Source organism: Felis catus, chromosome A2, assembly GCF_018350175.1.
Source record: "Felis catus isolate Fca126 chromosome A2, F.catus_Fca126_mat1.0, whole genome shotgun sequence".
Taxonomy (NCBI): Eukaryota; Metazoa; Chordata; class Mammalia; order Carnivora; family Felidae; genus Felis; species Felis catus.
The window spans coordinates 166,770,352-166,787,646 of NC_058369.1; the positions used below are offsets into that span (position 1 = coordinate 166,770,352).

General features: G+C 54.3%; 1 protein-coding gene across 15 annotated transcripts in view; it reads left to right on the top strand.

Moving 5' to 3' along the window:
• RBM33 (RNA binding motif protein 33) overlaps positions 1-16,042 on the top strand; it is a 139,101-nt gene extending 123,059 nt beyond the window's left edge. For 12 of the 15 annotated variants that reach the window (XM_045053288.1, XM_023250789.2, XM_045053285.1 and 9 more), the window contains 3 exons: positions 1,282-1,470; positions 9,140-9,228; positions 9,568-16,042. In XM_045053288.1, the coding sequence (XP_044909223.1) occupies positions 1,282-1,470; positions 9,140-9,228; positions 9,568-9,616 (327 nt within the window). In that variant the 3' untranslated portion in view covers positions 9,617-16,042. Of the gene's footprint in view, positions 1-1,279; positions 1,471-9,139; positions 9,229-9,567 lie in introns of those variants that run through there. The other 3 variants (XM_023250797.2, XR_006594883.1, XM_045053291.1) reach the window with 3 other exon arrangements.
• The last annotated feature ends 1,253 nt before the right edge of the window (positions 16,043-17,295 follow it).

Below are 17,295 nucleotides of genomic sequence, written 5' to 3' on the forward strand. Positions count from 1 at the left end.
GTGACTCTGAAATATCCTTTTGTACTTTTCAAACACTCACTTCACGGGAGGACGTTCGCCACCGTCTGCAGAGTGTTAAGAAATGTGGTTTTGGATGCATTTACCTTCTTCTCTGGCCTTTTCTATGATGGAACAGGGGGTCATTTTTGCTCCTTTATACCCAGACTATAGGGCAGAATTTGGGGAGGCTGTCTGGAAACCCTGGTACTGTTCACTCCCACCCAGCCGTCTGCATTTCACTGCTGCCCTGAACGGGAGACGCTTCATCGAATTCTCTAGCTGGAAAACAGCAGAGGGGCGCCTGGGGGGCTCAGTCGGTTGAGCGTCTGACTTCAGCTCAGCTCGTGATCTCATGGTTCGTGGGTTCAAGCCCCGCGTCGGGCTCTGTACTGACAGCTCGGAGCCTGGATCCTGCTTGGAATCCTCTGTCTCCTTTTCTCTCTGCCCCTCCCCCTGTTCGTGCTCCTTCTCTCCTTCAAAAAGAAACATTAAAAAAAAAAAAAAATGAAAAAGAAAATACCAGAAAGATCAGCTGTCTCCTCTTACTTAAAAGGCCTTGGAATCGTTGGAATAGTGGTTTTGAACCCTTGGCAACTTAAAAAACTGCCAAGGCCTGGGCCCTTCTGTAGACATGTGACGACTTAACGTGGGTGGGAGTGAGCGCGCGGGCATTGCTGTGGCTTGGACTTTTTTTGGTGTTTGTCGTAAAAGCTGTGTAGACGATTGTGATGTGCAGCAGCTGGGAAGCGACCCCTGCTGACTCTCGCTGGCCCCCTGCCACAGAACCCGCCTTTCGGGGTCTCGGGGTGCCACACGTAGTCCCGAGGGGACTTGGGGGGCATAACGTGGCTTGTGGTGGCACCAGTCCCCACTGGCGTGGCCTGGAGTACACTGGGAGAAATTTGGGCTCTTGGGCTGTTACGACTAGGCCCAAATAAGTGTCTCAACCCCTCTGGTCTTGCTGCTTTGTCTCCAGCACGGTGGCCACACAGGAAGTTACCCACCCGTGCTTGCTGCCGAGATGGGGTCGGACTTAGATGCTCCCGTTTTCTTCCTTTGCCTCCATCCAGATCTGCTGGGTATTCTTTCAGTTAGACATTGAACCCTGCGGATAGTGGATGAAAACCACAGAAAATCCTGTAGCTCGTGGTGTATTTTAATGGATTCCGAGTTGTTTGCTCACTTTTAAAACCCTAGTAGCTATTAAAAACAACAGACCAGAAAAAAAAAACAAACAGACCAGAGCTTAGAAGTCAAACAGTTAACTCTTGTCGTTGGCAGGTTGTCATGCACGGGAGAGGCCGAGGAGTGGCGGGGGCTGTGGGCCGGGGCCGCCTGATGCCAAACAAGCAGAACCTCCGGGTGGTGGAGTGTAAGCCGCAGCCCTGCGTCGTGTCTGTTGAAGGGCTCTCTTCGTCCACCACTGACGCCCAGCTGAAGAACCTACTGATGTCAGTCGGACCCATCCAGGTGGGTGTCCTGGGGCCTCTCCCAGGACTCCGATTCCCTTTGTGTCGGTTACTTCGTGTTAAAATAATACGTTTGAAAAGACATACACCTGTTTTATCCATTTTGCATACTTGAGATCGGAACTTTTGCCGTAGATCATTTGGCAATTTTCAGGTGCTCCGTCATGGAATTTAGGAAATAATTTTGCCAGCTGAACAAATTATCTTCTGGAATCCTTCTTTTATCCTAACGTTCACGTATGCTCCTGAACATACATATACTTTTTGTTCTTGTGTTAATGATATTTAGAAATTTTTAAAGCATTTAACCTTCCTGACCTTGACTTCCAGAAATAGCGCATGTGTTAACAGCTGTGAAACTTGTTTTAGATTTTATGAACATGAAATAATGTAGACTATATTTTGATCTCGTTATTTTATATTTTTTTAATCGTTTGTTTCTTTAGAAAGATTGGGGGTGGGGGGACAGAGAGAGAGGGCGAGAGAGGATCCCAAGCAGGCTCCACCCTGTCAGCACAGAGCCCTGATGCGGGGCTTAACCTCACGAACCATGAGATCGTGACCTGAGCTGAGATCAAGAGTCGTCTGCTCAACAGACTGAGTCACCCGGGTGCCCCAGTCTCTCTAAAGTAAGTCGGTTCTAAATGCCTTAAAGTTCCTGCTGAGCCGGTTGCACATCGGTCTCCAGTTGTGCTGTAAACCGAATTCTCCATTCAGATCCCTGATCTCTGCTGCTTCTACTCGAGGCCTGCAGGTAAACCAGCAGAGAAGTGGGTTGACCTGGTTTTCCTTCGGCCGAGGGTTTCCAGAGCCCTGTATCGGACCTTTCCCACCAGCGCCTCCCCTCCCCCCAGCAGGCGCCATTGGCACCACGTCAGACCCCGCGCAGGCAGGATGTAGGGCGTGAATGTCGGGTTTCTGCGTACTTGCTTTCAGGATATGTTCCAGTCTCTTGCTGCGTGAGCGAGCAGGGGGACATTTTCAGACTAGAGGTGATACAAATAATTTTCAACAGGTCTTAAGTGTCTGATGTTGAGAATTATTAAACGTGAGGAGTAGGTGAAAGCCCTTCCGGAAAGCACCCTGTTCTCGAGGTATCGTGACTTCCACCATCAGTTTGGGACTTCTAGTGTTTATTTGTGTGTCGTAGTGGAACGTGAGCCAGAAACTCGGGCTTCTGTTTTCAGTGCCGTCCTTACTCCGCAGTGCGGCCAGAGACCCTTGTCACTTACCGGAGGCGTCAGCACTGCGCTCATGGATGGTCCTTCCAGACCGTTAATGACTAATTTGCAGGAACAGACTGACCGGAGAGTTCAGATGCGTGAAAATGTGCTTAAGCTGGTGTGAGGCTCTCCCACCAATGGTGGTTGAGAATTTGGGGTCCAGGTGCAGGGTCAGGCAGGGCGTCCAGATGTAACAGAGCAGAGCCTAACCTGTGGGATCTGAGGGCCGGCGTTGTCCGGGAGGCTCGAGCTGTGGTCTCACTGCCCCGGTCTCCGCGTGGGCCGGGAGTGATGGCACTGTGCTCTCCACGTGTGCCCGTCAGCATTTGTGGCTTTGCTTCCTCACACGGAGTCTCGATCGTTCTCTGGAGTGTCCTTGACTAGGATGTGGTTTTCAGGACCCATGTCTGAGCAGTGGTGCTATTTGCCTCTCCTCACGCTGAAGGGCGGTGGGGGGGGGGGGGGGAGGGGGGGCGGTGGCTGCACCACAAAAATCAGCTTGGAGCTGATCTGCATTTGGGGCTTATAGTCTCTCGAATGGATTTTTTTTCTGTTCTGAAAAGGATCCGAGATGATTATGTTACGAAGTTTGATTGTGGGAAGTAAAGCCAGACCAAAACGGCGCTGGATTATTTGATGTCTTGTTTTAATTCGAAAGTTAGAGAAGTAGGAAGATGAGAGTGAACTTTCTAGGTTCCGTCAGTCACTCTTACAGTGGGGTCTCCGGAAGGTGAAGCCCCCGGTGCCCCTGGGAACTGGCTGTGGCAGGCTGGGCTTCGCACCCGCATGAGGCCCATCCCTTCCCCTGGGGCCAAAGCCGGGTGCCCTCCTCTTGCTCGTCTCTATCCCAGAGGATGCTTTTGAGTGGGCCTGTACGATGTTTAGATACCACGTTCACAGAATGCCAAGTTTCTTACTGAAAAACTAGTATAACAAGCATCTGCTGGTGTTCGGTAGCTAAAGAACGATACTGATAAGTATACATTTTAAGAAGATGTTTGTAACGAGAACTGGTTATGGTTTAAACTCGGGTGGGACGGCGCCAGGTAACCCCGGCCTCCTGTGGTCCTGACGGGAGAAGCTTCTGTGTGCGGTGGACTGTGGCGCCACCTCGCGTCCACTCGGTGTAATAGCAGGTGGTGCTGTCTAGAGTAGGAAGGTCCCCTGTTTCTCTGGGCTTTTAAATTAGACTCCTAACCGCATGTGACCTCTGCTCCTTGAGCTGTGGAATCCGAGAGGCTTTCTCAGTGTGGCTCTCGGATTAGCATGTTATTCCCTTCAATGGTACTCACAAGGCTCTCTAGAAAGTCCGTTTTAAAGACCTTAATCAACTCGCTATTTCCAGAATGAGGAACAACGTGCAGATCTTGTAGAAGTGTGATAACCGGAAGGCAGCAGTGGCGTGGGAAGTGCGGTAGCGGGTCCCAGAATCTTGGGGGAGGTGGTGCGTGGCAGCCACAGCCGCAGCATTCCACTTGTGAGCGGGTCCGAGAGACGCGTCTGCCTGGACCCCAGCCCCCACGAGAAGGGAGCCCGGTCACTGCCAGGCACGCGTGCCCTGTGCGCTGGTGGACACACGTTCCTGCAGCAGTGACCCTGACCTCCCACTCTGTCCTGAGACAGGAAGCCAAGGTAGCTCTTAGATCAGGAAGTAAGGTAGTTAGGACCTCCGTGGCTTTTTTGTGTAATTGCTTTTAGTTCCCCGTTTGCTAGACTCTGCCTCAAATTGTGCTAAGAAGAAAGATTCATTACCCCGTAAGTAAACGTCATGGTGTAAAAACACAAAAGCAGTTTCCTCACAAAGGCACGAGGTTTGAGATCGCTCAGTGAGAGTATGACTGTCCCCTGTCGTGACCCTCCCTGAGGATGAGGCCGGCCAGCGCTGGCTCGTGCCCACACGTACCCGGCACCGCGCCGTCTCCACCGCCTCCGTCACTCCCGTGTCCTGGCGGTACCCCGGCTGGGGCCAGAGGGGGAGCGCGAGCCGTGGGTGTCCTTTGCGGCACAGCCGGGCTGTTAGCGGGGCTCTCTTCTTCGTCTCGAGTCTAGGCCTTTCTGTCGGGCTCTCCCCACCCGCCGCCTTGTAACTCTCCCGGTGCCCCGGCCTGAGCAGGCTGGAGGAGACGCGTGGCCTCCTCGTCCCCCACGGGGTGGCAGGTGCAAGGGGTGTCTGCCTGCCCCCAGACGCTGCACTTCGGGGCGGCGGTTGTCGCAGGCTGGCGTGGCTGAGCCCCCGTGGGCGGTCGTGCGAGAGCGTGAGCCGCTGTGAAGGAGCGTCCTGTTCCGACCCGGCCGCAAGGCCCGGCTGGGGTAGCCAACGGAGTTGGAATCTCAGGTCGGTGGTTCTGAAGTTCGGGACATCGGGGGAGAAGACACGGGTGTGACCACGTGATCTGAAGCCACGATGGAAAGACTGCTTACTAGGGGCCCTCGTCAAGGTCCAGAGAACGCAGCCAGCAGTTACGCCCACGGAAAGAGGACTTTGGGATGGCAGTGTGACGGCACTGGGGCTCTCGGGGGGCCAGCGGGAGGGAAGCCGGCCAGTGCGGGGAGCGGCGGGGGTCTCAGCACGGAGAGTGGGCACGCGGGGCCCTGGGGAAAAGCGCAGCGCGGGCACTGGACCGAACCCGCGGCGGCAGGTGCAGCTGTGAGGGGGTCCTGCGAGGAGCTGGGTGTCGGGCCTGCCGTGTGGCGCACGCTTCCATCGTCGCTGCCGTTTGCCCCTTGGGGCCCCTGTGCCTTGTGGGGACACCGGTCTGCCGCCGACCGGGGGCTCTGGGACCTGCCTCAGCGGGGCCACCCCGGCCGTGTGAGTCACGGCTATGGTGGGGCCTGTGGGGACGCGCTCCTCGTGACCTGTCGGTGGGGCTGCTCTCAGGTAGCACCACTGTGTCTAAAATCGACCGTCCTGTTCCTGGCAGAAGGCACTTCCCGCGGGTGCTAAGAGCGACCGGTCGGAGGGGCGGGACGCCGACACAGATCTTCGGGGCTGCGCAACCCTGTTGGCGTCCCCGTGACGTTTTGGTTGATCTGAGTTGGCGTCCCCGCGACGTGGTAGTTGATCGGAGCCCGTGGGAGAAGAGGCAGGGTGCCGTGCACACGGACATCCTCCCGGGATGAGACCGCGGGCTGTCGGAGGCCGGGCCAGAGGGGGCTGCAGGGCGTCCGAGCAGGCGGCTCGCAGCCGAGGGTTTCGTCTTGCGTTTTGCCACGTGGAGGAGCGCGGTCACTCACCGTCAGGACGTGCGGGTGTCTCCCCTCTGAAAACGGAAGCGCGTCAGGCCGGAAGTTGGTGCCTTGGCCTTGCCCCCTGCGTGCCAGGGGGGCGCCTGCGGGAGAGGCAGCCGCGGCAGCAGAGCGAGCGTGGGCCCGGAGACGCGGTGCAGCTTCCGGTTTGCTCTGGCCCAGCCGGTGTCTGTGCGGGGCTGTGCCGCTAGCTCGTGCGAGTGTGGCTCTGCACCGTGGAAGCCGGGGAGCACGAGGCTTCCGGCTTCCAGCTTCCGGCGCACAGTGCCCACCCCTCTGCTCCCAGTAACGAAATCCTGGAGCTCTCGTTTTCGTAGGTCAGAAATGGCGGGGTAGGGACAGTTTCTGCAATTCAGTCTTCTGCCCAGAAGACATCGTTTGGTTTTTGGAAGAAGGTACGAAAATGTAAATGAAGGACATAACCAGGAAGATGTTAGGAGCGTGTTCTCATCGCTGGTGTTGACTGCTTGAGCTCCAGGCCTTTCCCCGTGAGGAATTGGCACGGGGAAGTTTCCCCGTGAGGAGTTGCCGTCTCGTCCGGCACCTCCTCAGACCGAGGTCTAAACTGCTTAGGTCCCAGTAAGTTCTGTTGCATCAGGCGTTTTACCGTTTTATGTGGTAAGTGGTAAAAATGAAGCTTTGTGCCTTCATTTCACATTGCGAAGTCACCCAGAGGAAATCGCCCTAGATACCTGGAAACCTGTTTTTCTGAAAACAAACAAAACCGTGGTATTTTCAGAAACCCAGATTCCATCTGTGAATTGTACGGTATGAATAATCATCTGCGGTAGCATCAGCAATTAGTTTTTTCCTGTCTGTTCCTAAAGAACACGTCGTATTTTTAGACGAGGTAGATTTGGGGAAGTTGTTGGGATTCTTGCCTGAGGTCCGCCGCGGTGGCGGCGGCAGCCACCAGGGGGCGCGCACTAGCGAGCGGCGTGGCTGCGGGGCTGCAGGGGGGGTGGGGGCGCAGACAGGACCAGAGAGCGGGGCCTGGCAGCGGGCCCCCTGCAGGTGCCCAGGGCTGCCTGTGCTCTGAGCGGATGCTTTGGAACCCATTGCAGGGTGCGGCACAGAACAGGCACGAGCGGGTGGAGGAGGCTGGCAGCTCGGGAGAGAAAGTGGGTCTCTGTGCAGGACTTGTAGGGAGTCCCCCGGGCCAGAGGGGCCACAGTGCCGAGCGCGTCTCCAGGGAAGAGGAGTCACCTGCGTTCGTTCCAGACCAACTGCGGCGTTTTGCCGGTGCTCTTAACCCTAGGTGGAACCCTCTAGAAAACCCTGCTTCTGCTTTTATACCCCAGATGAGAGCAGTCTCGTGTTGTCCCGAGCTTGCCGCCTGTGCTCCTGCTGGGTTGGGGGTCCCCACCACCCGCTTGCTGCTCCTCGGCCGCGTGGTCCGCGTGCTCACCTTCCCACCAGGTCATTTGGAGACTTGAGACCGTTCATTTCTTTGTAAACACTGAAAGGTGACTTTTGGGAAAGTGGGTGTTCCGTAGAGCTCTCCTAGTTGTGTTGACTGATAAATGTCGTGTGGGTATTAAAACGGAGACTTCTCACTCCGCGTACGGTATACCTTTTTGAGTATTTTTGTGTTCCCACTGTAGATCTTTGATAAGTGCTTTACAATTAAACAGCCACATATGCCGCCACTTTTCAGGGTCCCGTGCCTCCATCAGCTGTGTTTTCCGGCTGTCCTACTTCGCTAGACAGCATCTAGGCACGGTGGGTGGCGGCCCCCGCGTCGTGTCCTGCTGTGAGCGGGGTCCCGCCTTGGCCGCTACGCGCCTCGCTCTCGGCAGAGGCTGCAGCCTGCGCGGCGCCCGGACAGCGTGCAGGACTGCGTGCGGCACCGCGGGCTTGAGAACGATCGGGCCCTTGAGAGCGGGACCGGCTGAGAGACCACACAGGTCTCCTCTGACCTGGGCCTCCCGGATCCTCAGATCCTGAACCCCAAGGCCTCAGGGCAAGCTGCGGGACCACGTGTGAGTCCCCTCTGTCCAGCACCGTCCTTTCAGACGTGTAAGATTCTCTCTTCACTCGATGGATCCTTTCTGTCTGTCTTCTTCACGAAAGGGTGTGGTTTTCAGCGCAAAGAGTAGTGGCCTCTGGAATGGTTGCCTTGGCTCCAAAGGTTTCATTTAAGATGTCACTTAGTAATCGAGTGTCTAAGTACAAAATGTGATCAGACTGTGCTGACAGCCGCCACTGGCGAAGCTGTCCCTTGCTGTGGGCAGCTGGAGGTGTGAAAGCCTCCTTGGTTTACCCCAGTGGTAATTGTGGGGTCCCCCTGCAAAACAGCAGTTTCCTCCTGTGTGATGTAATAATTGCTTTTAAAAAAAAAAATCAGTGAGGGTCCCATAGAAAATTGTGTGGCAGGAAGGTGTGCAAACGGGGGGTGACTCTCCAGAAGTGTGTGTCTTTGGGCCTCACAGGGAGGGTTGAGGGAGAAGATTGAGTGACTCACGTGGCTGGATGATGCCAGATCCTGACACCAGGCTGGGGGGTGGCGGGAGGGGTACACTCATGGGAATGGCTTTTGGGGACAGATTCTCTGGATCAGGGAGGAAAAATTGCTGGGGAGATAGTTTCCTTCAGTGATCCAAGTGTCAGCCTGGACTCGTATTTTGTATTAAAGCTGATGTATAAATAAATATGCTGGGTTTTGTTTTAAGCGTATACAACATGATATTGAAGTGTTTCTCAGGGCGCCTGGGTGGCTCAGCGGGTTGAGCATCTATCTTGATTTGGGTTCAGTTCATGATCTCAGGGCTGTGGGATCAGGTCCCGCCTCTGGCTTTGTGCCGAGCGTGGAGTCTGCTCAAGATTCTTTCTTCCTCTGCCCCTCTTCCCCCTCTCACTCTCTAAAATTAAAAAAAAAAAAAAAAATTTTTTTTTAAATATTTCTCTGTTGGGGCGCCTGGGTGGCGCAGTCGGTTAAGCGTCCGACTTCAGCCAGGTCACGATCTCGCGGTCCGGGAGTTCGAGCCCCGCGTCAGGCTCTGGGCTGATGGCTCGGAGCCTGGAGCCTGTTTCCGATTCTGTGTCTCCCTCTCTCTCTGCCCCTCGCCCGTTCATGCCCTGTCTCTCTCTGTCCCAAAAATAAATAAACGATGAAAAAAAAAATTAAAAAAAATAAATAAATAAAATAAATAAAAAACGTTGAAAAAAAATTTAAATATTTCTCTGTTTTCTTCCCTCTAGAGTTTACAGATGCTTCCCCAGCAACGGAAAGCCATAGCTAAGTTCAAGGAACCGGCTCATGCGTTAGCATTTCAGCAGAAATTCCACAGGTAGCATGTATATTCCGTGGTCGGGGTGACGGTGGGAGCGGGCGGGAGAGCCTCCCCGCTGTGGTTTGCTCTCCAGCAAAGCAGCCGTGGTTTCACACGTGTGCGCGCCCACCTGCTGTGGTAGAAACGCGCCGGTAATGCGTGCCGAGCGCAGACAGCGTGCCCTTCCCCTTGTGCAGCGTGGGGCATTGGCTCCGGGTTTTGCGTTGATCTCTGTCTGCGTTTTCATGGAGTTGTCATCCGTCGGGACCTACCATCGTAGTTTTCCCATACCTTGGTGACCTGACCGCTCATCTGCGGAGTTCGGTCGGCGTTGACGATTTCTTTCCCTCTCCGCAGGCACATGATAGATTTGTCCCACATAAACGTGGCCCTGATTGTTGAGTGATCTTAGCAGGAGACGCTGACCCGACACGGAACACTCGCTGTGGGATTTCTTCAGGGAAGCCGCGGCGCACACCCCCACGAGCACGGCCTCTCCGCGCACAGTCTTGCGTAACTGTTGTCGGGAGAGCGGCCGGCCCGGCGTGGACTCCAGCAGAGCCGGACTTGGGGACGTGGCGGCCTGGGCTCCGGTGTTACACGCTCCCCGTTCTGTTGTCACCACAGAGAACTACACTTTCCGGTTTCTTTTGTTTTCAAAGTGCTTACGATGCATGTAGCCCTTGTTCTTCGTGATCGTGCTGTGTGACCGATCACAGTGACTTAGGTTCAGGAAGGGACGTTAGCGCCACAAATTCTGAGTAGTTTCCACAGCAAAGAACACTTGATAATGGTTGCACCCATCTTCAGTGCAGGCTAGACAAGGGTCTTCCCAGCCGAGCGGAACCGCGCTGTCCTCTCAGAAAGCCCTCACGAGGCTCTTGGAAGCACGTAGATTAAAATTTGGGTGATGGTGACGGGCAGCCGCGTGTCCTGGCAAGCAGGACGTGAGGGCGGTTGGGAGCGATGCCCCATTGTGTGGCGGATTCTGCTTGTAAATACTCCAGAAGCACCAGCTGCGTGTTCCTAGTTGCGGAGGGGACTCCCCACCCCTCTGTCCGCTCTTCCCCAGTAAGGCAGCAGTCCGCCGTGTCTCCCTGGGCCTAGAGAGGGCGCCTGTGGCGCCGTCACCCTGCAGCCCTTCCGGAGCCCTGCCAGGTGGGTCGTGTTGCACAACTACCCCGCGAGGCAGAGGCAGGGGGACTCGGCCCAGCCCCGTGTGGTTTGTTCCTCTTTGTAAATGTGGCCCGAAGCAGCATATTCGTGTCCCTGGCTCTGTGACATACAACATTCTTCGGGAACTTGGTTATCATTGCTCTGATTAACTTTTTTTTTTTTTTTTTTGAAGGCCTTTTGAGTAGGGCTGTGCTGCCCTTGAGCAGAGCCAGGAGCAAGGTGGCCTATGTGCTGGCGAGTTGCCCCTCGTGGGGTGTGGTGTGAGGGATGGCTGTCCTCCCCAGACCGTGCAGCCCAAAGTGAAATTGAAATGTGTTCATGTGGCCCCGAACCTGCTTGAGGAGTTCTGGGTAGGCTCGTTTAGGTGAGACTCTTCCTTCCCGTAAAGCAACGTTTAGTACAGTTCATTCCGGTCAAGTCTTTAAAAAAGTGCCTTATTGTATTTCTGCTCAAGAACGAGTTTCACCGTTTGGGGTTTATACTAACGTGGACCTGAACTGTTTGAGCAAGTAACAGATACTAAGGCATACTCAGACTTTTTAGCTGTGTTTTATACCTAAGATTTCACGGCAGGTTTACTAGTAGAATTAGAGGAAATAGGAGCCTGCCGCCTCCAGATGCCACCGGTCAGCCCTGCGGGGACCAGCTCGAAGCCCCGGAGCCCCCGCCGCCAGGCACCCTCCCTCCTCTGAGCCTTCGCGCAGGGGCTGGGACCCAGGCCGCGTGAGCCTGTGTCGTGTTTGCACAGGAGAAATTTTCTATTTTTGCAACTTCAGTTGCCCGAACTGGAGGGGAGTGTTCAGACCCCGTGAGGCTTTCTGTGGCGAGGGTTCTGAGTGGCATCCCGCGGTAGGAGGAGGCCTGGAGGATGAAGGTGGGTGTTGGCGGCTGCTTTTCAGAAGGTGTAGGTGCCAGGAAGCGAACGGGCACTCCCAGGGTGCACCCCCCAGCTGAGGCGCCTGGCCGCCTCGTTCCAGAAAGCCCCCGACTCAGCTGCGCCAGGCCTGCCGTGGTGCTCCAGGGGAGGGTCCGCACGGTCCGTGCCCCGTCCCTACCCTCGGTCGACACGCACGTCCCGTCCGCTGTTGTCACAGGGAGAGGCGGATGTGTTCGTGTGTTTGAAAGCGTAGTTTATTTGGCTCGGTCCACAGAGAGCTGCGTTGAAGCAACGAGCTGGACGGCCCGCTGGTTACGACACATCCAGGCCCCTTGCCGGTGCCGGGCAGTGGGAAGGCTTTCAGTTGGCGGACTTGCTTTTTATCACCAAGAGCCGACTGATGCAATAAAATGAGCTTGAAAATTTTTTACCATTTTCTGGAATAGTCTGAGTGTGCCGTATCGTCTCTGGAAAGTAGGCACATAGCAAAGAGCTTTTTCCCTAGTTAGTGATGACGAGTCATCAGTCCTCCGTGGGCACCGCTGTTCAAGACCTGGTGGTGACATTAAGGTCTGCTTTCGGCCTTGTCCGAGCACGATACGGGCGCCGTGGGACACGTGTGTCTGTTAACCGTCTACGCACGTGAGCCTTCTCTTGATGTGGTGTTCTTGAAAGCCTTTGGCCACGGGGAGCTGGGCCTTCGTAAAGCCCTGGTTAGAATGGCCCCGTGCGCCCGGCCGTGGGCAGTGGCCGCAGTTGGTGCCGGCCGGCCCGGAGCAGAGGCTTGGTTTCCTTAAAGGGAGCCGCGGAAGGGAAAGAAGCAGAATTAGAAAGTCACGTTATTTCCATTCTCGGTGCGCTTTTCGCGGTGAAATCAGACCACCGTAAGCCGAACCCTTTTGGAAGATCTGTTGCAACCATTATCTTTGTTCTTTATTTATCATGCATTTAAAATGACATGCAGAAGCATTTAACATACTATGTAAATATGGACCTTTTAAAATTAAAATGTTAATTGGAAACGCTTTCAATTCAGCAACAATCTTAGCTATTTGTTAGTTCTTTTGTGTTGTCTTATCACAGTTAAATGGAGACCGTTCCATAATTGTTGATGTGTCTGTGTGTAAATCCGATTTTTATAAAGATGGTAGTTAAGTCAATACATGTATCCTGACCTGTGTATTATTTGTTTCCAAATTCAAGAAGCTTAAAGTCAGTAAATACCGATATATCGCGTGAGGTAAATATAACAGGTGATTGTGTGGAGCCAAGGTACCTTTTCTTTTTACATTGTCTTGTTTTGATTTTGTGCTGTAACATAAGATCACTTAGCCGCTTATCTGAGCATAACCTTGCATTACCGTTGGTCTGGCCACTTTTGTTAAGTCCTTATACTGATAATTCTAAGGGAGAAACCCTGTCTCTTTTTACCAGAACAAATGTTGAGGGTCCCCCCTCTTTCTGGACAGGCAGCGTCCTATGTAGGTGTCTGTGCCCTTCCCAGTGGGGAGCTGGCAGGGTGGCGGGGGGGAGGGGCTTCATCATAACTACTTTTTATTTGAGCCGTTCTTCTCTTGATTTGTAATAACAGCCCTGGATAAACCATTGTTTACGCCTGGTTCTGTAGCGTTGCTAAGTTGTGACAGAGCTTGGATCCTGCGCCCAGGGGGCATTTTTCAAAGAGCGTTTTGCTTAATTTGTAAACGGAAGACTGTTGCTGGAGGAGATTGGGAGAGGTGTCTCGGGTGGAGGGGAGAGGGGAGCAGGGGGGCCTGGGACCTGGGAGAGGAGAATTTTGCAGAATGAAGGAGTTGTACTAAGTATCATGAACTTCTCACGCACTGACTCTTTTCAGAGGAGTCAGCTGGTCGAGCCGAGAAGCATGCGGGAGGGTGGGCTCGTGGACGGCTCTCGCCGGGGGACAGGAGGGCACCCGCCCCACAGGGAGGTCACCTTTCCTCGGGAGGGCCTTGAGCCCTTCCTCAGGAGGGGCCCCGCGGAGGTACAGAGATGCCCCGAGGCAGGGCCTGGCTCAGAGGGGCTGTTTGCAGAACCTGTCACTTCCGTTCTTGTTTTCTTAAATTTTCTTTCGGCTTGTTGTGGTTTTTTGTTTTGTTCTTTTCTTTTTTCTTTTTTTCCTTTTTTTGCTGTCGTTGTTTTTAATTTCTTTGTTATTTAATTGAAGGTAAGCTCCACGCGCATCTAGACCACTGGACTGACAGGGACCCTGTCGCGGGCGGTTGGGTTCTGGTGGAGGTCTGGTGCCAAATGCCCGGCGCGCTCCCCGCTCGGTTCCCTAGAGAGCCCGCGTGTCCGGCTGTCAAGAAATGCATCCCCAGTCGGGCCGGTGCTGCCCTCAGCAGATGGCTCTGGGCTCCTTTGCTGTCATACTGGCCTGCTTAGAGTCATTTTTAATTTCCCCTCCCTTCCTGCTTGTAGGATTGTTCTGGCTTCACATATTCACTGTTAGACCTGATTTTATTTCCCTGTAGTCAGGTTGAGTGCCCCCCCCTCCCCCCCGCCTTGTCTGTTTATTTGGTGTTGGGGGTGGGGGGGCTTGTGAAAGGTCGCCTTGGTTCTTTACCAATTTTTAAGAGACCTTATTCTAAAAGGGAATCCCTGACGGGTGGGGCGGATGATCGCTGTGGGGTGGGGAGACAGCCCTGTCCCCCCGTGAAGGAAGCCACAGGAGCTGAGATCGCTTAGGGGAAAGTGTAGGTATTTTACTGTATTTAACGAGCATTTCAATTAACCTTTTCACCTATTTTTAAAACTTGTGAATGGAGTGTTATTTTGGACATTGGTAAATATGAACTCTCCAAAGGCAGTTAGCCTTGATTTACTGCTAAATCCTAAGGATTATTGTGTAAGGTTTTTTTGCAACCTATTTAATCTTCATCATTTAAAGCGCCCGTGGTTTTGTGTCCTAGAACCAAAGCAGAACTCGCTGATTCATATTGGATCCCAGGTATACCTTCTTCTGGTAGCGTATGGTTGGGAAGGATCATTGGTTTTACACGCTGTAACCTGCCTTTTCTAGAGAATGTTTTTAAAACTCTTAACTCTCTCTCCCCTGTGCCGGGTTTTGGTAGGAAGGCTTCTCGTCAGGACAGGCAGGTAGAGCAGGCGTCTTCAGTGAGGACTTTTTTCCCTTTTATTTCTGACCAACTAAAATGTAAAAAGACCGTGTTGGTGTTTTGCTGTGTTTTATTTTACTAATTTTAAAACGTACCTAGAAAAATACAGGCCCTTTAAAAAGAAACAACGTAGCCTTTAAATTCTGAGTACGTTGCACAGACTGGACAGGTACGCTATTTTTTAATATATTCTGTATTTAGTAGTTTTATATACTCTAGAGAGTAGACCTTGACGTTCTTGTAGCATGGTTTCTTTTCAACTACTTTTTATCTTAAGGGCACACGTAGTGGAAGCTGATTTTTAAAGGTCTGTTCACATTTTATACACTCTGCAGCGTTGTCTTAGACCCTATGATTTAGGGTTTCTAACACACACAGCGCACTCACACCCTCAGCCGAACAGCTAGTGATCTAGTGATCGTTTGGTTTTTTTGTAATTCGTCTTTGCTTTTCGCAGGCATGGGGGCCAGGAGTGCTTTTCCTCTGTGAGGATTCTAACTCTCCGTCTTCGCCTTTAATCCCACCGTTTAATTTTCAGGTTCCACAGCAGCCCAGCCCGCAGCCTTTGCATTCCGAGTGGGTTTCCTGTGTGGGGCGTCTCCCCGTCCTTTTGCGGCGTTGCCGCCCCCCACCCCCTCCCCGGGGGCTCCGGAGCAGCGGCCTCCTGCCTGCCCCCCCCCCCCCCCTTTCCTGTTCTCTTGCACCTTCCTCGCCCAAACCCATCTAGCAGCCACCACAGGGAGCTTCTTCCCCGTTCTGGAAAATCACGTTCTCCGCCTTCCTCCTCTCTGGATGTCCTCACCCTCCTCCTACCCACCTGCCTTTGGCCACGGACCTGTCCTCTGCTGACGGTGCTCTACTCTTACTCCTCTGTCTGCTCTTAACATTTAGAATTCCTCCTTGGGGGTGGGGGTGCGAGGCGGCCGTGAACATTTTTGCACGGCGTTTGCATTCCACTGCGTCACCCCCTTTGCTTTGACAGGTTTTCCCTCCCGCTTTGTTCCTGCAGGTCTCTGCTGGAGAGAATAACATCCGGATTCTGTTACTTTGCAGTGTGACCTTGCGGGAGCGTGTGGCGGGCGCCCCGCGATGCCGGCCGGCGTCCTGCCGCCCGCGGGGAGCGTGCGATTAACCACCCCTTTGTTTTCACCCCTGCTTTTACAGGACCTCTTGTGCATGAGTCAGTGTTAGTTGTAGCGCGCCCATTTTTCCACTGGAAGCGGCGGCCCGTTTGACCCTGTGTCACTGCTCCCGCTGTGATCCTTCCTAACCGTAATGCGCACGCGCTGCCGAGCTGGCCCGCGCCAGCTCCCGGGTGGAGCCTGACGCTGTGTCTGTTGGGAGTGCGTTGGGAGTTCAGAGACCGGCACGCGACCGAGTTGCTTCCCTGTGGGTTGGCCTGCCTCACGTGTTCTGCCCAACACTGCACTTGCCCTTGTGGGGAAGGACGTCGCCTCGCTTTGCCCCGTCTCGCTGTGCGCTGATCACTGTGACACTTTATCAGGAATCTGTGTGAGGAACACTGGTGACATGGTTGGAAAAATGTATTGTGTGTATCATTTGTGTGACTCCGTACGGAGGCGTGTCTCGAACTGTGTTGTAATTTGAAAGATGTGTTAATAAACTGCCTTGCGGCCTCTGCTTTGGTGCTCCGGTGTCTCCTTTGCCTCGCCGCCCGCGCCTGATCCGTGCCGCGTCCCAGCCGTGCGGACAGCCAGTCTGCGGCCCTCCCGCGGGAGACCGGGCTGGTGTTTCCCCCGAGGACTGGGGGTGTCCCCAGCGCACCCCCTCCCCCCCCCCCCGCCACGCGCGCCCCCTCTGCTGCAGGCATCGGCTGGGAAACGGGATCTTGCCAGCGGACCCACAGGAGGGTCCGAGGGGCCGGCTTGTCCTCACCCATACTCTGTGCTCCGCAGGAGTCGGAACAGACTCGACAAAAACAAACAGCTTGTTTGGCTCTATTGGAAGTTTGGAAGGGGTGGGGGTATTTTCTTTTACGGTTTTCAAAAAAATTTTTAGCGTTTATTTATTTTTGAGAGACTGAGATACAGCACAAGCAGGGGAGGGGCAGACACACACACACACACACACACACACACACACACACACACACACACACAAACACATGAATCCGAAGCGGGCTCCAGGCTCCGAGCTGTCAGCACGGAGCCCGACCGACGCGGGGCTCAAACCCACAAACCGTGGGGTCATGACCTGAGCCAGAGTTGGATGCCCAACCAACTGAGCCACCCCCCCCTTCTTTTTACATTTTTTAAACCATTATGAATGATTTTTACATCTCTTCAACATTGGTGCTCCGATGCTAATCATTAACACCCAGGGTGGAGGTTACCGGTCACCCCCAGGATGATGCCTGTGACACCCTGTTGTACAGGCACGGGTCTGGTTTGGGGTCCCCCAGTGCACATTGTTGGACATCCATTTTCCATCGAATGCATCATCCGAGTTTTCCACGTTGCTGCAAATTGCTCCGAATTCCTGGTCTGAAAATGGGGTACTTGTAAAATATCCTTCCACCCCCCGCCCCCGCCCCCGCCCCCCGCCGGGCTGGGACAGGCCAGGCTCTCCCTGGCGGGGGCCCTGCACTGGAGTCTGCGTGGGATTCAGGCGGGTGGCACTGGCACCACTCCTCGCCTGTTGAGACCCACCTTTCGGGTCTGTGGGGAGGGGGTTACCTTGTGATGAAGGAGCAAAATGGTACTGGTGACCCGTGACACCGAGCCGGCCCTGTCAGCCCCTCAAGTTGGCCGAGGTCTTCGTGCCCTTCCTGGGACACAAGAAAACGGCCTGTGTCCCTCTTAGAGGGACCGTCCCTCTCCAGCCGGGACCACCTGCTGCGGGACTTCAGGTCTAGGTCCGTTCTCTCGTTCCCCC